The 22,546-nt window shown below is 36.8% G+C and overlaps 1 protein-coding gene across 3 annotated transcripts in view; it reads left to right on the top strand.

Moving 5' to 3' along the window:
* The window catches only part of col23a1a (collagen type XXIII alpha 1 chain a), a 130,387-nt gene that overhangs the window by 81,906 nt on the left and 25,935 nt on the right, over positions 1 to 22,546 (top strand). For 2 of the 3 annotated variants that reach the window (XM_079630068.1, XM_079630067.1), the window contains exon 1: positions 13,773 to 13,793. Coding sequence is in view for 1 of the 3 variants with exons in the window: in XM_079630069.1 (XP_079486195.1) it covers positions 10,299 to 10,343; positions 12,385 to 12,392; positions 13,767 to 13,793 (80 nt within the window). In the remaining 2 variants the exon portion in view is untranslated. Of the gene's footprint in view, positions 1 to 10,298; positions 10,344 to 12,384; positions 12,393 to 13,766; positions 13,794 to 22,546 lie in introns of those variants that run through there. The other variant, XM_079630069.1, reaches the window with a different exon arrangement.

Below are 22,546 nucleotides of genomic sequence, written 5' to 3'. Positions count from 1 at the left end.
TTTTGAGCTTTCGGTGCAATGAAAGGCCAAGAATCTGATCTTGTTGAGTGAAGTGTGCCTGGCGCAGATATATATATATATATAAAATAGTGTTTCAGTCAAGAATTGTTTTCATTTTAAACCAGTGATTTGAAAGTTTTATTTTCTTTCAAAATATGCTTTCAATTGAAATGTTAATTGTAAGTTACATTTTAAAAACTGCATTTATTTTATAGTCTATTTCAAAATTGAAATGGTCATTTACTCACTCTTATGTCGTTCTGACCATGTTTTCGCTCTCAGCTATTCATTTGAAGGCCCACTATGGAGGATTTCTAGTTAGAAATTAATTATTGAGCTTATTAAAAAAATCTGTGTTCAAAACTGCATGTGTTCAAGCCCAAGTCACTGTGTTAAACATACAATAATGATTTATATTCAGAGCTGACAAGTTTGATTTAGCTAGAATTTTCAGTCCATTTATCCTGGAGTGTTTACGTTTTCTGTGTTTTCTTTTTATGTCTGTAAACAAAGAAATTGTCTGGCTACTATAGACATTTATGTAAAATACTATAGCTCAGAGAACATATTTTTCAGATTTGCGTCTTTCTTTTCTGGTGTCGCTAATCAGATGTGCTTTGATTTTGTTTAGCAAAAAACAAACAAAACATAATTTACCACTTGTGTTTTGTCTTATTTTATTTTTTAAATATATACTATTATTTATATTATTCAAAAAAAGAGATTGATTTGTTATATTTATCAGGATGGTCAAGTAGATTGTGTTTTATTTTTATGACTTTTTGATGGTGTTATTTTCTTTTCCCCTTTATCCAGGGCTTTTATTTTCTGTAGCGTACATTTTATTTTATTTTATCTTAATATATATAGTATTATATGTAAGCATTTCAGTCACTATATCTACTTGTCCATCCTGATAAATATATTTAAAAAATGTTTATAATATTATTTAAAAAATATTTGTTTATATTTATCAGGATGGTAAATATAAAAATATATTATATTTTGTAAAATATATTTATAAATATAAAAATATATTTTGACACTCGTAATATCAGCAATTTCAACACAGTGAATTCTCTCTCCCTCTATCTGTCTCTCTCCTTTTCTCACTCTCTCCACACTTTCTCAGTTTTCCTGTGAGGAATGAGGTGTTCACCGAAGCTTCTGGCGCTCTCTGCTGTGGAATCAATGAGTTAGGTGTTTAGAGGTGTAAATGATAGCCAGTCATCTTTGTCTGACTGTATTTGGCTGCTCAACCAAATGTCTGAAATGCTTAGAGGCTTGTGATCTGATGGCAGCATTTCGAAAGTGCTACAACATGGATGTAAATATGTTCCCAAGGTCACCCTGCACAGAAAGCGCTGTCAATCTGGACCCCTATCCTCTTCTCTGGCAATCTTCTTCTCACACAGTTTAAAAGAACACTCCACTTTTTTTGGAAATAGGCTAATTTTCCAACTCCCCTAGAGTTAAACAGTTGAGTTTATCTGTTTTCGAATCCATTCAGCCGATCTCCGGGCCTGGCGGTAGCACTTTTAGCATAGCTTAGCATAGATCATTGAATCTGATTAGACTGTTAGCATCTCTCTCAAAAAAATGACCAAAGAGTTTCGATATTTTTCCTATTTAAAAATTGACTCTTCTGTAGTTACATCATGTACTAAGACCGACAGAAAATGAAATAAATAGGAAAAACATCGAAACTCTTTGGTCATTTTTTTGAGAGAGATGCTAACGGTCTAATCAGATTCAATGATCTATGCTAAGCTATGCTAAAAGTGCTACCGCCAGACCAGGAGATCGGCTGAATGGATTCGAAAATGGTAAAACTCAACTGTTTGGGAGTTGGAAAATTAGCCTATTTCCCAAAAAAGTGGAGTGTTCCTTTAATAAGATAAAGTCCTACTCATAAACTTACATGAGACTGAGTATGACCCTCTATAGTCTTAGGTAATCTGAAAATACTACACGATCAAACATGTTCTATCAATGAACAACTGAAGTGGCTGCAAAGCTAAAAGGATACATTAAGATTATGATACCCGCACTAATGTTGTGGTCACCAGGCATGGTTAAACAAATTCTTTCCTAATAAAAGCTTGGCTCATGTTACAGTGATTTTCACATCAATAATAAAACCTGCTGAAAAGATTTCCGCTTCCCCAAAACCTGAACTTGTGGTTTACAGTCATCAGAAACTGATTTAATGCTAACAGGCTGCAGTAATGCTCTATTTAGTAAAACATCCAGGGATCCACTCGAGTTACGAATGTTTTTCATCTCGGACTGTGTGAGTTGATTAGCATTATTTAAAAACAGGCAATCACAAGTAACGCTGTTCTAGTAAAGTTCTAGCATACCAAGTGCATACCTTGCATGCTTATTCAAACTGTTATGCCTAGGGTTTAAAGGAGCGCCAAAATACGAGTGTGTAATCTGGGAATCAAGACCACTTGATCATGTACTTGTTTGCTGTTAGCTTCTCACATGTGTTTGTCACAAGATACCACCGATCTACACCAGATGACATTCAGGTGGACAGAAGGTGCAGTCCAGTTTATACTGAATAACAACTGGCTGTCAGCGGATAAGATTAACTTCATTCTCGAATGTTCTCTTCACAATTCTGAGAATAGGATTTCAAATTACTGACCACATAATTTTTTAATTGATTATTTTTTTATTTAATTTTTAAAACATATATAAATATATATTTGTATAAATATGTATATTTTTATAAATATTATTTATTTGTATAAAAATTATTTACATAAATATATTTTAAAATTTATATTTATTTATAATTATATAATTTAAAAACAAATGTTTTTTATATTTTTTATTATTATTTATAATTATATAAGTTTTTTAAAATAAATTATAAATGTTTATATTTTCTTAAATTATATAATTATAAATATAATTTGTAAAACATTTATGTAAAAACATTTTTTTGACAAAAAAATGACTAAAGTGTGTATATATATACATATATAGATTTGAAGAAGAAAAAAACAAGAAACATTTTTTATATATAGGTCAAAGGCTTTTGTAACCTGATGTGAAGATACACGCCTTATGAAAGATCTTAGTAGACGGCTTGTATGTCTTTGAAATGAATGAGGGTCAGATTATCGCTCTCACAATTCTATTTAAACCGTGTATTATGTTGCAGTTCCTAATAATCACTGGCCAACTGGCATTGTAATTACTCACTACAAAGCCTACTTACTATACAAAGCCTATTTTTACCTGCATTTGATACTTGGTTTTGGACCCTGAACCCTTGTTTTGTAACTATAATAGGATTACGGGTCTAACACCTCTGAAGAAAGCAAGTGGTGTCTGATTTGATTATATCACAGTAATGTTCGGCTTATGTATATACAGTATCAGGAAAGTCTTACAGTCAACTTGTTCCATTGTTTATTTTCAGATAAGATAAATATATCATTATGGAGCTTATTATGACTGAAATAATAAGCTGAAAACGTGTAGGAAACATCAGGTTTATGTAATGTGTTATCAATTTGTGTGCAGTCACGTTTCCTGTGCCGCTAAATTGTAAGTGATTTATGACTTTCACCTCTTACCTGTCTTAATGAGTAGCAACTCCATGACCTTTCAACCTACGATGATTAGAATGAATCCGAAATCTTCTCATAACGCCCCGGGGCAACTTTTGTCATGCTGCATGTGATGGGGCGTGAGTCTGAACATCCTCTCACTGTTCACTATTATAATCACTTGTGCTAATGGGAGAGCCACCCAACGAGTGTCTGGGACCCAGTGGAGGCCGGCCCCTCTCATAAACACCAACACTTCCAGCGTCAACAAACAGATGGAAATGTTTCACTGCCAGGCCAGGCGGCTGGGGGTGGAGCGACAAGAGTTGTTTATCTGGAGGTCAAGAGAGTTAACAGAGTTAACACTCCATCACGCAATGGGCAAACTCCTAATAGCCGCACTTACACGGGCAAACGCCAACCCTCACGCCTTACATTTACATGCTAATGGCGAGTTCCATATGTTTTTTGGTACAGTGCGGCTTAAATTGTTGATTTAATCTTTGCAGAAAAGCGATGTTAGATGGGCCGTGTTTAGAAGAGGTGAAATCTCTGTTTGTTTTGCTGTGGCTTGGACAATAACTGTGTGCAGATGCTGCAGATGCATAAAAATCTACAGTTTTTGTAATGTTTAAAGCTAAAATAGGCTAACAAACTGAAAAAAAAAATATATACATATTTTATTAAAATCATTTGAGCGAATTGTGCATGGTTATTCTAATTTGAATGCCTGATGGCCAGGTTTCCTCTGCTGTTCTTTGGCTTTTCAACAAAGCTTAAACAATACAAAACAGGCACCAGAAAGCCACAATAATAGGAGGAAACTCAAAGAAGATGTGCAATTGCATATCATATTTAAAGTCATATTTAATATCTGCGAGCTTTCTGTCTCTTCGAAACTACCACTTTGACGCTTCAAAAAGTTCATAAAGAGATCGTAAAGCAAATCCATATGATCCAGCGGTTTAGACCAAGTTCTCTCAAGAGACTCGATCGCTTTATATGATGAACAGATTTAATTTAGGCTTTTATATGCATATTAACTTTGATCAGCGAACATAAACAGAAGCTCAGCCGAACCAGCTTGACTCACGAGAAAAAACTCATTGGTTCTTGCAGAAGCTCAAACATGCTGCGTAACACCAGAATGAACCTCATTGGTTCTTGCAGAAGCTCAAACATGTTGCGTAACACCAGAATTAACCTCATTGGTTCTTGCTGAAGCTCAAACGTGCCGCGTAACACGAGGATGAACCTCATTGGTTCTCGCACGTCAAGCGAACATACTTGAGTTTCCGTTTACCACAACTGATGTGTGAGTTGATAAATGTTTATATGTGAAAAAAGCCTAAATTCAATTTGTTTATAATATAAAATGATCATGTCTCTTCAGAAAATTTTGAAATAAACCACTTAATTCATATGGATTAGTTTTACGATCTCTTAATCAACTTTTTGAAGTGTCAAAGTGTCAGTTGTGTAGCTGTCAATGAAGGGACAGAAAACTCAACTTATGTTCCGAAGATGAACGAAAGCCTGACGGGTTTGAAACGACGAGGGTAATTAATGACAGAATTTTCATTTTTGGGTGAACTATCCCTTTAAGGCTGAAATACAGTAAGATATTTTTGCAGTTAATTTAGTACAGCACGGCGGTGCACATAAGCAGAGATCAGATTGACATATTCACTGCAATGATCAAGCTTAAATTACACTATCATTTAATAGCACATGCAAAGCATGACAAGAAAGCAAGTGTTCAAGACATGTCATTTATAATGTACAAAAACATCAATCGCTTCAGAACTCCATGTGTGATGGCTCATTCTGTATCATTTCTATGTAACACCTGACACTTGAACCATCTTACATCTGCACACAAACACACTCACACACATCGGAATGCCCAGATAACACACATCGCCTCTCCTCATTTGAAACGGTTGACTTGGGCTCTGTTATTTGGCTGTTCGTGATCTCTCATGAGAGCAGCATTTGATTTGACAGTCAGAGTTCCTGCTCTGATACAATCCCCCCACAAGTCAACATAAACCACCTGTCAGACATCACAGCAAGCCAAATAACTCGCTCTGTTTTTGCATTTTGCATGAACATGAAAGCGGTTTGTTAAAGCGCAATGAATGTCCTAGTGATAAAAAAAAGTGCTTAAATTATCAATATCTCATTGATGTGGCATTTCAAACAGTTGCAAGTAAACCATTTATCTAAATTCTTGTATAATTATTATATATTTTTTATACATCATTTGATTTATTACATGTATCTGTCACATCACAAGACTGCTTACATGAACTGCAAACATGTTAAATGATGGTAAATAGTGAAAAGGGAAATGGTTACAGCCTCTGAAATACACATTTTCACCCATTTTAACCCAACATTTTATTAATCAACCTCTCATTTAAAGTGAGTGGTTACGACTATTTCATGATTGGATTTTCAATAGGTATAGAAACTGGTGCAAGTTTAGTGTATTATTTCATTGAGTTGCAGATGTTTGATAACTGAAAGATAATGTGTGAACTTCCTGTCAGATTATGTTTAAATTTGCCTGGGACAAAGGTTTGTCACGGTGATGTCCACACAAACCACACACACCTTCTGGTATTAATTTAATTTCCGTTCCATTTTTAGAATTTAATTTTGTCAGCGAGGGATATTGGAGAGGAAAACTCCAGTTGTGGTTAAGGAACCGAGAGGATCGAATTCTGCGATCTCACTGCCGACGCTTATTGCGAACAGTCGCTCCCGACACAAAGCCGGAGGAAAACAATGACGTTTTCATTTGCTTTAGACCAAATGTCACAGTAGCTAAATCAAGCCTTTGCATGACTATAAGAACCAGATTTTCTCAATCGGATAAGGATTGGAATTCCGCCGAGCGGTTAGATCGTCAAAGCGGAGAATAATGATACACTTCAATTATCTGATTTCTTAATGTTCACATAACGGGACAGCTATCGGGGAGACCAAAAGACGGCGAAGACCTCGATTGCATCCAGATTCCAGTTTTTAATCTTGCAGTTGTTACTTCTATGATAATTGTCCATGAGACAGTTCATCAAATGCTGACAGATAAAAAGCTCGAGAGGCCCCTTTCTTTGGCGTCTTCAGCATTGAGCCGTCAGCCCAGTGTCTCAGAGTTCCTCGCGGTGTTTATGGGTTCTGTTAGTGAAGAACATAGTCACACTTGTATTTATAGCCGTTGTGGTTTGGTCTTTTGTAATTTAATACTGTGTAGTGCAGTAAGCTAGAGCTTAAAGATGAAGCTACGGCTCACTATTTTCACTGTGTTGACTATGATTTGTGTTATTATCGTACACAAACACTGGAACGTCATTACTGTAGGGGAAGTTGAGCCGAAAGCCGTGCATTATATAGAACAGACCACATAAGAGAGAGAGCAACAGAGAGAGAATGGCGTAAGATAAAATGTACAGACAAAGACTGAAAGTCTTCTTAACAAGAAAGATATAGACAGGTTTGTACAAAGCAACTTCCAGTACACTTAGTGACCTTTAACCTATGGCAAGGAATGTTACAGGTTTTATACAAGTTTTGAGTTCAGTTTATAAGTTAAGCATCAATGCTGTCCTTTACCATGGATAACAACTTCCTCAGTTTGTACTTAGAAATGAAATTCAACCTGGAGGGTTTTTGAAGCAGCAATGTGTATCTCATTTTTGTTAAAACAAGTATTAAAAGCAAAGCATGTGATTTCAGTGCCACTAAGGCTAAAAGTAGCTCCTAACTTGTCGATTTAGGAGAAACTCTAAATCGGTGAAAAGTTAGGGGTAGTCGAGAGGACTCCTAAATCACTACGGCCCTGTTTACACCTGCCATTGAGATGCGTTTTGGTCGATCGGATCACAGGTGGACAAGGCTAAATTCAGGTTCATGGGTCTAAAATGTTTTGAGCCTGTCCACTTTCGACCACTTGCAGAGGAAGTTGAAAACGCACTGAACTGGATTGCTTTCGTAGTATAAACGCTCATGTGGTCGAATGCGTTCAAACAGCCACAAAAGACGCCTACTCTCCACCTACTGTCCTAACACGTGAACATTATGGGAAGCGCTCTAGCCAGACGGGATTTAAACTTTGTCGTCTGAAGACCCAAGTTTGGTTTGAAGATGAAAAATGTACTGTACCAAGCACAATGTCCTCTCACCATTCCTGATTTCTAACACACGCTCACAGCGCTCCGCGTCGTCTTGCGGCTGTCAGAGCAGAAATGAAAGCTGATGTTCTCAGTATGTTTATAGTCTCCACACTGTACAAAAATATTGTTGGTATAACTTAAAAAAGTAAGTTACCTGGTTGCCTTAAGAATTTGAGTTCATTTAAATTAAACAATTGAGTTAATGTAATGAAGGAGATTGGTTTAATCAATAGAAACTCAAAAGAGTGTGTTATCTGAACTACATTAATTATCTAAGTTGATTTGACAAAGGGAAATGAGTTGAGATTACAAATAATGAACATATTTTTTACAGTGCAGGAACGTTCAATTGCGCGAGCTTATTTTGTCCATTAGATCGAAAGATCTTTAAAACCCATACATTTTACCACCCATAGACCCTATTGAAGAAATCTGGACAGAAGCGGTTGAAAGTGGACAAAAGAGACACCAGGTGTAAACGGGAATATGTCTCCCTCGTATAGGTGCGATTGACCAAAATGCATCTTAATACCAGGTGTAAACAGGGCCTAAGATCAATTCACAAACAATCCAGAAATTACTGTTACTCAGCAATCCGCCCAAAGACACTGTACACCATTGAGGCAATAGGCGATAGAGCGATGACATTACATTAAAGTTGATTTATGTACAGGCAATATGCATTGAATGATGGAGAATGAAACATTGCAGTCAAGTTGAAAATTATGTCCCATCGTCAGCGCCCTGTGGGCAGCTCGGGTGACCCGAGTTCGATTTCCGGCTCATGGACCTTTCCCGATCCCGTCCCCCTTTCTCTCTTCCACTTCGCTTCCTGTCTACTCACTCTCCTATCATAATAAAAAGCCAAAAACTGCAAAAATAAATGAATAAATAAATAACTGAGAGACATGTAGAATGTATTTCCTGTGTTATTCGACTGCGTGTCACAGATGCGATACAGTTTAAGTTGTATTGAACTTTGAACATTCCTGTAAGGATGCTGGATGCACTAGATTTAGAAAAGTGAACCACAGGGATGTGAAACCCTGAGACCCTTTCTTGACAATCTTTGTAATAGGGGTTAAACCAGCAGGGGTTGATTAACCTAGAAAAATAACAATAATGCCAACAAGAAGAGCGAGTCTGCGACCCAAGCTTGTTAGCATCCCAGAATCCCCCTCTCCTGCCAAGCTCAGGTATGGTTTCTATTTCACAGTACCTAAGGGAGGGAAAAAAGGTTGATGGAAGTGATTTAGTGCCCAAGGGACAGAGAGAAGGAGGGGGTTAATCGGTTAACCAGAGGAACAGAGAGGAGGGAAGAAGGGGGACCTGGCTACCGTCTGGGAGGTATGCCCTCGGCTGCTTTGTTCTGACTTACATATACACGAACAGGAAGTGATGCGAGGTGCCCAGATGCCTCATGCACAGAAATGCATACTTCATCTGCGTTTATCGGTGAACCATTGATTTGAACCTAATCCTGATCTTTTCCATAGTTTAAACTCAAATGGGACTGGTTTCCACATCACACATGTAGTGCTTTTTTTTTACACCTTTCTACTGCCAAGGTCAAGTTACTGCCATTTGGCTCATATGTCCAGGTCGGATTTCACTCCAAAAAAAGAAAGAAAAAAAAACATTTAGCATTTAGCATTGACAATAATAATAATAATTTTATTTTTATGACAATTAAGCAAATTTAACCTCTCCAAGTATCCCAGTTAAAATTCTCATTTCCATAATCCAACAAATATTTGTTTTACTATCAGGTAAGATGATATTCATTTCTGTATTATATTGAATGAGAATCAGATTTTTTTTACATTAACTTTAACAAGGGGTCCAACAATTATTGTTTGATCTCAAACTAATACATCAAATAAAAATACAAGATTAAGTTAACCAAAACGTTCGGCTAAATGCTGCATTACAAAAAAATAACAATTATTGTCATGAAAATAACGTCACATTAAAAACCCTAATGGTACTAAAAAAGTAAAACATTTATTAAAAAAAAAGATGTTGATTTGGTTGTCAAATGTAACACATTTCTTTGTGAAACTGACCACTATATATGCAATATATATTTTAAATGAACTAAGTTCATTATTGTTTCAGCTCAGCGTTTGTCACAGTTATGCTTTTGGTTTCGTTTTCTATCAGTCTGTTTAGTCTCCTGTTTTCTTGTGGTCTTTTATTCTCCTTTTCCCACCATAACCAGTTATCATGGATATTAATTTAATCATCACAGCTGTTCATTATTTCATTTATCACCATATGTATTTAAGTTCCTCACCTTTGCTCATTCTTGGTCTGGTATTGTTTGTGCGTGGCACACTGTTTCGAGTCGCTGGCTTATGTTTAATAAAGACTGTCATTATTTGTACCTTCTTCATCATTGAATCAGCGTTCACACAAATATCTGATCGGAAGATCCTTTTAATAAATCCATGTGTTCACAAACCTCAGTAATGACTCATGTAATGATCAATTCCAAAATGTATTTTATGTAAGATATTTATCAAGTCATTCTCTGTCTCTCCTTCAGGTCCTCCTGGGAAACGTGGACGGATGGGCAGAAGAGGTGACCCCGGTGAGTGCCATCTCTTCATTTATGTCGTCTGCTCTTGATGTCTAGCGCATTGCTATAAACATTGTTGCTAGTGAGCTTAATTCATAATCATTAGATGTGACAGGGAGGAAATCCTCAATGAATGTGGTTTTGAGTCACCGACCCTCAGATGATTCAGAGGTATTAAACTCAGACTGATGTTTATGACAAATAAAGATGCTGATGTATTTCTAAGTGAGCTGTGCGGTTGACACACACGTGCACACTCTCAAGGGCACAGATTCAGAATGATTCATTGTCGCGTCACTTGTTCTAGAAGCCATCAGTACAGCTTGTGAGGTTTAAGAAGGTGTCCGGATAATGTCTTGCCTGAAAACATCCATGACCTTAAGTAGCTACAGGTGAAACTCGAAAAATGAGAATATCCTGCAAAAGTTCATTTATTTCAGTAATTCAACTTAAAAGGTGAAACTAATATATTATATAGACTCATTACATGCAAAGTGAGATATTTCAAGCCTTTATTTGTTATAATTTTTATGATTATGGCTTACAGCTGAAAATCTTTTCACAATATTCTAATTTTGAATTTGGGGTTTTCATAAGCTGTAAGCCAGAATCATCAAAATTATAACAAATAAAGGCTTGAAATATCTCACTTTGCATGTAATGAGTCTATATAAGACATTAGTTTCACCTTTTAAGTTGAATTACTGAAATAAATGAACTTTTGCACGATATTCAAATTTTTCCAGTTTCACCTGTATGCCGTATATTTGGATAATGTGTACAGTTTGTGCAGCAGAACCTATATTCACCTCCTGACCAGATCTGATTTTATCTTGGATCGTGGAGTTCCCATTCAACTGGCATTTGGACAGAATGACAATTTTTTACATCTGTTTTTCAAACTTGTTCCAGCTCCGCTGCCCTGGGAGAGGAACTTCAAACGCTGGCAGAACACTTTATTTACATAGAGATAGTGGGTCATTTTGTCACTAAGTCTGCTAGATGTGGTTCTGTTTAACAGTGCGTGCTTGTTGTAGGTTGGGTCGTAATGCGGGCGGGAAGAGTCGAATGTGGAAATGGATGGAGGAGGTTCTCTGTTGCACAACAGTTTGTTTGTTTCTCTAGAGTGTGAGAGAGAAAATATGGTTGGAAAGCTGGAAGATATTTAGCAGACTAATCAGCGCAAACATTAGGCGGGTCGCATGCGTCCATGATAACTCAATCGTTAAAAAGCGCTCATTCAATTACAACCCTCATCAATTGAAAGATCAATCTTTTTACTAAACGATGTCTTTAATGTCTTCAGTTATCTCTATAAAGCACACACACACACACACACACATTCAAACTCTTTCTCTTTTACCTTCTTGCACTTACCTTAACATTCTCAGGACAAAAAGTTATGAACAGACCTTCTTCCAGTTAGCCGACATATAGATCAAAGTTATCTGGTCTTTAATAATGTTTTTAAAACGAATGAGAACATCTTCATAATGTTCAAAGAACATTCCCATAATCTTCGAAGAATGAACAAAAGTAAAAGTTTTCCTCAACGTTTGCATAACCAAGAAAAAACTTGATTTTTTTTTTTTGAGCGTTTAGAGAACATTCAGAAATAAATTTTTCATAACATAATAGGAACGTTAGCAACACGTTCTTAGAACATATTTTTTTAGCCTGGGTAAATGCTTTCCAAATGGTGAAGCGGTTTCATTCCCAACGGTCAGAGCTTGACTGTGCTGAGTGAATGTTTTCTTTAAACTCTTAAGAGGAGCGAGTTCTGTCAGCGTCTAGACGTCAGTAAATACCAACAACTTTCTGCCTCATAAAACTTCAATGTGTCTCTTAAACCTCTTTGTCTCCTCTAAGGGTCATAACACTTACCTGACATGCATCATTGTGCCATGTTGTATCAGGAAACATTTATTTAGAGGTTTTCCTTTTTGGTGAAAGAGTGAAAGTGTATTTTTTTTTATCGTAAGTTAAACTGAAAGTGAAAAGACATTTGGCTTTGTTTTACACGTCTCTTTGTTGTGTTTTCTTTATTTTTCAGGACCCCCAGTAAGTACCCCGTCCTCACACTTCAAAATAATGACACGCAGCAGATATGAGCTCTGTATTGTGGTAAGGCTGACAAAACGTTTGAAGGGTGAGTCATAAAAGCTGAGAAACTGCCTTCAAAGTTCTGGGATCTTTCATAGCTCCTGCAATTTTTACATTTGGGAATATTTGCAATTTCTACAATCTTCACATCTGAGCCGAAATAATAGCATTCTAGAATACTCACACCAGCGCTTCTGAGATTCTAAAATAAAGCTAGAATAAAGTTATAGAATAATGCTAAAAAATGAAGTTCTGGAATATTTAGCTGAGAAGCAGAGCGGCTTCTAGAAGATCCGGTGCTTCTGATCCACTGTTAATATTCTTGTAACCAACAAAAGTGTAACACAGTGAAACAACAGGTTGCAGACTGTCTGACACCTGCTTTAGATTTAGGTTCAAATCAAGCCGTCAACACCTTGTTGCAAGCAGATACGTAGCTTCTAATCCGTATTTTATGATTTATGATTGTTTAATGCTTGCGGATGTCAAATTGTGCGACTGCAATTTGTCAAATTGTGTGACTACAATATATTAAAATTCATCACACTGAATTTAAAAATATATAGGTAACACTTTATGGTAACACTAATTTTACAGTGTCCTTGTTATGTTACATGTACTTACCATAGTAATAACTACTATGTTACATACTACTACTACTACTACATAGTAGTAACCTAATCCTACTATAACCCTATAGTAAGTACATGTAGTTGCTTAATATTACTCAGTACTTCAATATATAATTACACTGTAACAATGACACCTTAAAATAAAGTGTAACCCACTTTATTTTACAGTGTCCTTGTTACACGTTACGTAGTTACTGTAGTAATAACTATAAATTATGCATAATTACACGCAACTAATCTATTCCTAACCCTATAGTAAGTTCATGTAGTTAATTATTATTACTTAAATGTATAATTACACTGTAACACGGACTCCTTAAAATAAAGTGTAATCAATATTTATCTTTTTTTTTCATGAAATTAACCGTGGATTCTTTGGATAATGAAAACTGTCATGATGTTACACTTAAAAATAAAGTTTCCTCATTGGCATTAACGGTTTATTAAGAACCTTTAATATTCATGGAACTTTTCCATTGCGCAAGAGGTTCTTTATAATGTTAAAAACTTATTTGGATTATTAAAATGTCCTTCTAAGAAAAAAAAGGGTCTTTTAAGAAACTGTTCCCTGAAAGGTTTTTTGTGGAACCAAAAATGCTTCGCTGTTGAAAACCTCCTTTTGGAGCCTTAAGATTTGTAATCTTTTTTTATCCTAGGATTATATTTATTTATTTATTATACCCAATTTTTCTTTGTACAGGGCAAACCTGGGCGCGACGGTTACCCGGTAAATGTTCTTTAAATTATCTAGTTTCTTTCTTGTGTTTTAATCTCCATCTTTGGCTATTTTTCACTCCTTTATTGCTTCAATCACCTCCAGTTCACTTGCTGATATTAATTTTCTCTTTTCTGTCTCACTAAACATCTGTGCAGCTCAAATAAATAATAATAAAAATATTTTAAATATCTTATGTCGCAAGAGAAGTGATAAAGTCTATCTCTGATGAAGAGTGAAGTCTCTCGCTGGTATTTCTGCACCATGGACGATAATGATGCTGAGTTTCCTGGAAAGATTGAAAGCGCTCCTGGGCTCAATTACGTTGGTAATAGTGTTTCTCTGGTGAAACCGCTATAGATTCACCCCATTGGCTAAACCTGTGTCCGGGACAGCAGGCCAGAGACACTTAGGACTTATAGTTTATAATTTCCTGGTTTCTTGAACCCTGAAATGGAAAGTACTGGGAAAGTAGTTGGGCGTTTTAAAACGAATTGGGCGTAGACAAAACATCACATGCTAACTGTGACACATGGGCAGATGTGCTCCGATCTGTCGAAGAGCAACACACATCTGAGGATTTTTTTCTATAACTGGACGCTGATTAGAGTAGCTCCAGAGTTTGTTTGTGTTCAAATAAAAATAAATTTGCTTGGTAAACTGTGACTCATAATTGCATCTTGTATTTCATTTATGAAACAAGCTCCAGTCAAACAATCAACAGTCAGTTTATATATATTTTTCCAGTACCTTTGTTTATGTAGATACAAACATGAGATCAATTCCTGGGGTCCAAACAGTTTTCTTATTGAATTGGATCATTGTTATGATTGTATAATCTACTATAGAAGTGGTGTGGTGGCCTCTAGTGGCTCTCAGTAGAACAGCAGACGGTGGACTGATAAGCAGCAGGCGGTTCTGGAACATGTCAAGGTGAACCTGGGGTCAGATTGTGGTTTAGTCACAAAGCGAATGAGGCTTTGTACCTTGTTTTGGCTGGGCCTTAATTGTGGACCCCTCGGTTTGGTTGGTTTGGCTCCAAATATCAAGAGATGTTTAGTTAACAAGCCTTACTCACCTCGCGGCGTGAAGTATGAGTTCAACAGAGAATGTATTTGTCTGGGAGTTCTGAGTAAGCCTTATTGTGCCTCTTTAGCCAATTATACTGCAGATATTATTTATTACATTACCACTTCCTGTCTCTCGAACTATTATCTCTACTAAAATCAGAGTAATGTTTGCACTGATATGGCATGGCGGATCTGCTGTAAGATCAGCTTAGATAAGTCTATGCCAGGCTGGGCCAGTCATGCCCAGCAAATTAGTATCAGAGGTACACTCATGGTTTTCCCAGATTTGTACGTCTGCCGGGAAAAGTCTGTGGCTAATTATAGACAGGTGTGTGTGAGTGTGTGTGCTTGTTTTTCTATCCCGGTGGGGACTTCAACCTGAATGCACACTGATTCATGGGGACTCGTTTTACTTAAATTGAGGTCCCCATGAGGAAACAAGTTTATAAATCATTCAGGAGTTGTTTTTTTAAATTAAAAATGCAGATTTTTTTCTGTGGTGGGCAGGTTTGGGTTTAGGGTTATTGTAAAGGGATAGAATATACAGTTTGTATAATATAAAAACCATTACGTACGTCTATGGAGAGTCTAACACAAAGATAGCGAACCAGGTGTGTGTGTGTGTGTGTGTGTGTGTATGTCATTCTTGAAACAAAGAATTTCATAAAATTGGGTCATATTTCATAAAAAGTTAGATGTTTTTTTATATTTTTTGTTATATCTTTAATTATTTTAACAGTTACCTCTGTTTCATTAAATTAATAGTTAAATTTTTTATTTGCTATCCATCTATTTATTTTTAGCATTGTAATGGGAATTGGGAATATTTGGAATGCTAGGCTATATTTTGTTAAAAGAAATGAAATGTATGTATTTTAGGGATGTGCGAGACTATTAGACTAGTCGATAAAGTGATACTGCTTCTGCTGACTTGGAAATAGCTTGTCATTTACATTATTTTGCACATTTAATTTCTTGATTTATATATTTTTCAAAGGCTACGTTTAAATTACCGTCATGTTAATTTTACATTTTGAAATTAATATATTTTGAAAAAGTGTATAACTGCAGCAGAAAAAAAGATTTAATTTTTTTTTAAAATAAATCTAATTTTAGATTTTGCATGCGTTGGTGTTCTCTGTGGTGCTCGCGGGGGGTTCAGAGAAATGTCTACTCGAAGATGAGCAAGATAAGGGAGTATTTTAATAGCCTACACAAAACCTTTCCATTTCGTCATGTCAAACTAGTTTAGAACAATTGAGCTTGCTAATAGGCTTGTTAAACTAACGGTTATGATGGGGCAATACGGTATGAAGTTTTATATTGGATTAAAGGAGAAACATGAATGAAACTTGACACTTGAACAGTTGCTATATCAGCAGTTGTCAGTAGCCTATAAGTCGAGCTTTTCTTTCGATTTTGCCGCCCGTCGTGTTATGGTCGGTTGTGGCAATGTCACATACGGGTTTGAGCTGTCCCAGATGAAAGATGGCCATTCTTGGCGATTTCTGTGGTTGTGGCTCCTAAACGGTGGTCCTACATCGTGCAGTGAGAGAAGTTCAAATACCGCCGTTGTCATGGTCTTGCGACCAAAGATTGCCAGCGATCATTTTCTGACAGTATCATAAATTTAGCATGATCATCTCAAAGTGCGTTTGCTGCTACGACCTACGTCTACAGACAAGCCAATAAAAATGCAACATAAAATGGCGCATTGATCAACGTGACATGGTTTTTAAAATGTAAAAAACGTATGTCGTAGCCTACGATTCAATAGGTGTCATCATCAAACAGTCTACATACATGTCGTACCCAAGTTTATTAGATCCATGTCGTAAAGTGTTATTTGTAATGATGATCTTATAGGACTGCCGAAATCACACAGTCTGTTGCAGGCATTAGACTAGACGGTTGCAAAATTTCCATTTAAACGTTAATGAAAGTAGTCGTTGCGCACATCCCTAATGTAGGCTATATATTAAAAAAACACCCAAAGCTTCACTGACACTGTGTTTGGCATGAAGCTGAAGCGCACTGAGCTCAATAGAAGAGTACTTCATGTGTGAGTGGATCAGATTTCCTAAACTGGAGCATGTCCATTAGCATCTGCCAAGCCTTTGTATCATCTGGAACAGAGTGACAGGTGCTTGTGTGAACTCGCCCCAAATCCACATCCTTTACGGTTTACAACGCAATCTTAAAATGCTTTCGGCTAGCAACTATGAAACATACGCTAGTGATTTCACTCCGTTCACCAGCAATAGCAGCATTCGCCGTCTTTTAAACAATCCCCTTTACTCCCTCACGCCGTGATTGTTCTTATCCTGTAAACTGGTTTGACAGACAGTTTGTGTTAACTTGCGTCATATGGCGAGGATTATTAATGACAAAAAGCAGATGATTTCAAGTAAATATCATTTACACTGTTACACTAAGCCCGAGGAGCTTAGTTGACGAGCAACAGGAGCCAAACAGGAAGTGTACGCATATACGTTTGATGGGATCCAGGTAGATCCAGGCTGATTCTGGTCTGTGAGTGTGCTGGGTTAATGTTACTCGCATATATGAGCGCAACGTGTGTAGATGCCTCGCCATTGTTCTCGTGCGCTCAGGTGGTGCCCACATGCTGTCGGTGCTCATTTGAGGCCATGTTTTGATTAGCAGTATCGTAAACAGACTGTATTACATGCAGACGCAGCCGAGAGCGCCTCACACGAGACTGTCACCGGCTCGATCCCTTTGAATTTGAGCACGATCCTTTAGGATTTGTCCGACACAAACTGTGAGAAGTTACTGAAGGAGATTGCTTGTAAAGAAAAATCCAGTTGCACGGCTGAATACGTCGCTTTTATTTTCTTCAGAAAATCGATTTAGCCTAAAATGTCTTCTTCTGTCACTGAACATCGGAGACTAAATGTGTCATATGCAGTGTTGGGGGAAATGCATTACAAGTAACTTCAGTTACATAATCAGATTACGTTTTCAAGTAACTAGTAAAGTAACGCATTACTTTTAAAATTTACAACAAAATATCTGAGTTACTTTTTCAAATAAGTAAGTTACTTTGTTTTCCCATTTATTGACTGACAGCTCTCCTGTCCTAATGTTAAGATGTGTGTTTGTGTGTGTGTGTGTGTGTGTGTGTGTGTGTGTGTGTGTGTGTGTGAACATGATGTTTATTGTAGTTCTAGACTAAATGTGAGCATTTGCTCATCTCACTTGCACAAAAAAATATTCAATATTCCTCCAAATGAATACTGTCAGTGAAATGCAGAATCAGAATACTATGCAAACCTCCAATAACTAAATATGTAAAATAAAACATACATTTTTATGCATTTAATCTCACTTTATTGACCAATGTACTTGTTTCTGACCTTCGATGATTCAGTTAAATAAGCAAAAATTACTATAGATGGATAGAAAGGTTTGCTTGTTTGCTTTCCTCTACTGTACACATTTCATTCAGCCTGAGGATTATTATTTCACTTTTGGTATGAAAGGGTCTTTACATTTGCCCAAAAATATAACTTTTGTGTTATAAAAAAACAAGCCCAGCCCAGGTGGGAAAGAAAGTAACGCAAAAGTAACATAACGCATTACTTTTCTAAAAAAGTAACTAAGTTACTTAGTTACTTGTTAAGGGAGTAACGCAATATTGTAATGCATTACTTTTAAAAGTAACTTTCCCCAACACTGGTCATATGAAGGCTTTTTATGAATGTTCTTGACATGGTAGTGTTTCTTTTTTGAAATCCAGAAACTTCTTTCTTGGCGGGCCGGTGCGAGAGGAATGAATGTCACACATCCCAAGTATTTCCATGTACCGGTACTTGAAGTATAAACCAGTCAAATAATCAATATTCCATTTCGAGAAGAAAGGAGAACAGAGAGACGTGGAGACTTCATGGACATTGGATCCAGATGAGGGTTCGTCTCTCCCTGCAGAGTCACAAAGGGATGAGATTTGGATCTTGGGTTTCTTTCATGCAGAAAAAGCAAAACCTGGGTTTGCATTGCATGCCTCTCTGTCCGTTATCCACTTTAGTGTCTTATATAATTGGCCTGATGTTCTCAGTTTAAAACAAAAAAACAAATTAATCATTGATTAATTTACAATCAATTTAATATTTAATTTGATTCAATATGCATAATCCTTGAGAACATGAATATATATTACACACCGTGTCCAACTTTACAAATATTAAATAGTTTTAAGAGGTTAAATTATTTTTCTGTCTTATGCAATATTTCTTCAAGTAAATCTTATATCTATTTTTTTGATATATAAATGAATGCAAGATAGGACATTTCTGAACTGTCCAACCCAAACAGGCTATCTTAATAGGTGGAGGCAGTCAAAAACTGTGAAAGATTTGATTAAAACACTTGAGTCTTAATTTGACTCGAAAGGCGCATTGATAGAATCCCCCCAGATTTCCCTCGCTGCACCATTGAGCCCACCACGAAGTCCAATATTAGAAAGAATGCTTTTGTAGGCCTGAACTCAAAGCGTTTAGATTACCCTGCGATGAATTTGCGATTTATAGCAAAGTTAAAAACTTTAACACTGGCAAAGGGCAACAGGGAAAAAGTCATTATTTCATTTTCTTAAGGCTTTACTGGTAATCCGAATCCTCTTTCTCACTCCTTTGCACTTTGTGGTTAAATATATGTGGTAAATTCGTGCTACTTTGGAATGTTTTCCTGCTGTTCCTCCTTGGAATTTGGTGGTGCACACATCAACATAATATATCCAGGATTAATCTTCATTTAATTGTTTTATGAGAGGTTTTTCTTGGAGGTTTCGTACTTTGCTTGGCCATTCAGTATGTTTGCAGGAGAAGAATGAAAAGCAGGTTTAGGAATAACGGATGGATTTAAAAAAAAAAAACACGGTTACCAACACTCTTCAGGGGGTCGTAAATTGAGTTGTGTTAGTTCATGTGTGGCATCCATATGGACCTTCAGGTGCGAGACAGATAACAAGAACATTTGGAAATTTGAAGGATACATTCATGGATCATAATGAGAGTGGTGTTTGTCCATGCAAAACTCAACAGTGGCTGTGTTTCTAATGTTTTGAGGAAGAAAACCTTAATCCCCCAATCATTGTGATGGATTATTCAATTACAAATGTAAGAGTCTTTGGCCTTGAGGGTCAACAGATTGAGACCCCGCAACAGTGACCAATGGGAAGGCCGACCTCCTCCTCACAATGATGAACTTAAGGGGTCTGAGACCCCGCGTACTCGGGTCATAAATCAGAGTTAGATGTCTTAGCCGATTCGTTCATTTCTCTTGCAGGAAGTCCGCTGGCATTGACCTGTGCACATGGTGTCTGCTCACCATGAGGACACACCACAGAGAGCAGGCCATGTAAACGCTCCCAGATGTATGATTAGAGCTTCCAGCACGTCCTCAAAACAAACGTCCTGTCCTTAACATACCTCTGGGAACACTTAAGACCAGGGATTGTTTATTGTCCACAATGGACTCGTACATCTTTTGTCTGTTTATTCAAAGGCAGAAGCTTAGTGTTCGTTATTTTAGCCCAGGATGTTTCCGTACTTTTGAGGTACAGACACTTCATTGAAGTTTGAAGGGCACTAGAACTTGTGTTCGCTTCATATGCACGCATACATGTGAGCATTTTCAAACACATGGCCTGCAACTCTGGCCTGCAAATTCGTATGGTTTAAAATAAATGTAACCCAGAGCATGTATACTTCACTGATTTTATTTGAACTCATTTCTAAGAATCAAACGTAGATGCGGTTTCTCATCAAGTTTAAAAGAGACATTTTAAAAAGCGAAGCTACTGTACATGAAGTTGTGTGGAGTAGACAGTATTTGTAAGACTTGGAACTACTTGTTAGTGCTGTTTGCTAATGCATCACTGTTGTTCGGCTTCTCTGTCAAGTCCAAGTTTGTCGCGGAGCTCTCGGCATCTCGAAAACGCCACGCTGATATTGATCCTCGTTTTAGTTATCCTTTTGTCCCAAAGTCTGCTTGCCATGATCCATAATGTTTGAACAAAACAACAGCCTGCCGCTAAACATTACGCAGTTGTCCACATCTGTCGCCATGGTTACTATGGCACTACAAGCAGAAACCAGGGATAACACCAGTGGTGTAGTCTAGTTTTTTGTAGTGAGTATACTGTGACCCCCGCCTAACCCGTCTCATACTAACCCGTCTCATCACCCCATAAGCACCACCACACTCACTAATGTAATGCATACAGTATGCAACAACATGTAATTGAGAGCATTATGAGACTAAGTGTTATCAACATGTCAATTTATTATAAGCAACACAAGACTTTAACAGCCAATGACATTTACAGCTGAGGAGACTGGACTGATTTTCTACTGTTTAGTGTTAATCACCATTTATCTCAGCCAGTTAAGAGCTACATTAAGCCTTATATGTTACATGAATATGGTCCCTGAAGCACAGGTTTTATCAGCTGACAATAATAATAATAATAAAAAAAACATTATAGGCACAAATACAAATTTACTTTTAGAAATGGTGCTTTTGAAAGAAAATGGTGTTATTGTTTTGGCAAGTTTACTGTTTAAATTAAAACATGAATGAAAATTTGTGTGATATTCCTTTTTAAAATAAGTTAATAGATTTCGTTATTATTATTAGAGTTTATACCGAACTTTTATTTTGACAGGTTGTCGTAAAGACATTACAGTTTCTGTGTGTGTATGATACGAATGAATGACGATAGTTTTATCAAATGAAATGGTGAAATTCTCATGAAGTGACTCTCAGCTCTGTGATGAAGTTCACATGTGTAACATCATGTCCTCATAGCTACAGTGAAGCGCTGACACAAGCACGCGCTTGCTTCAGTGTGTGTGTGTAGAGCACACATTGAGCGCTCATTCCCAGAGACGCATTGAACAACTGCAGTCTCTTTGAGTTTTTAATATTCACAGACACTAGTCGAGATTTGATTCATTGTACAGCCCTACTTTTGATTTATTCATTCAAAAAATGACCAAATTCCGTGACGTTCTGCTGTTTTTGGAGAGCTGATCATCCTCTATTTATAGACTCACCTGTTGCTCTGCACCAATCAGATTGATCAGGTGATCACTGTCATGAGCTGTAGGGAGGGAGATGTTCATTTCAGTGATCTGTGTTGAGCAGGTAGAGAGGATGTTGTAGTTGCTGTCAGGCTGTGTTGCATGCCTCTTATTCTCTCAATATCTCTTCTAATTGATACCTTATTTTTCCTCCCTCCAGTAAAAGTGTTAATATAATTTCACCTCTTTTGTTCTCTGCTGTTCTCTTTTCTTATTTGATTTTTTTTCTTGTCCAATTTGAGTCTAGAGGGTCAAAAGTAAAGTTTTTTTTTTATCATTTGACAAGTCTGACTGACCAACACACAGGTTGCAACAAGGCTTATTTTCTTCTCTTCTGCTTCAACTCTTCTTTGTTTATGCTGTTGTGTTATCATGTTTCCCTTTTCCCACCCTAACACAAAGAAAAAAAGTGTGAATGAATTTTTGATGTGTGAGTGCTACTAAAGGTACAGATATATGTTTCTAAGTTCAAAGGTCACAGCCATTTTGATGACCTCCCACACTTCATGCAAAAGTATGTGAATTATTTGACACTGCTACTTTTGGAGCAAGTCTAGGTGCTTCATGACACTTTTAAATCAGGGGTTTC

Source organism: Phoxinus phoxinus (genome assembly GCF_949152265.1).
Source record: "Phoxinus phoxinus genome assembly, chromosome: 12".
Classification (NCBI taxonomy): Eukaryota; Metazoa; Chordata; class Actinopteri; order Cypriniformes; family Leuciscidae; genus Phoxinus; species Phoxinus phoxinus.
This window is presented reverse-complemented; position numbering and strand designations above follow the sequence as displayed.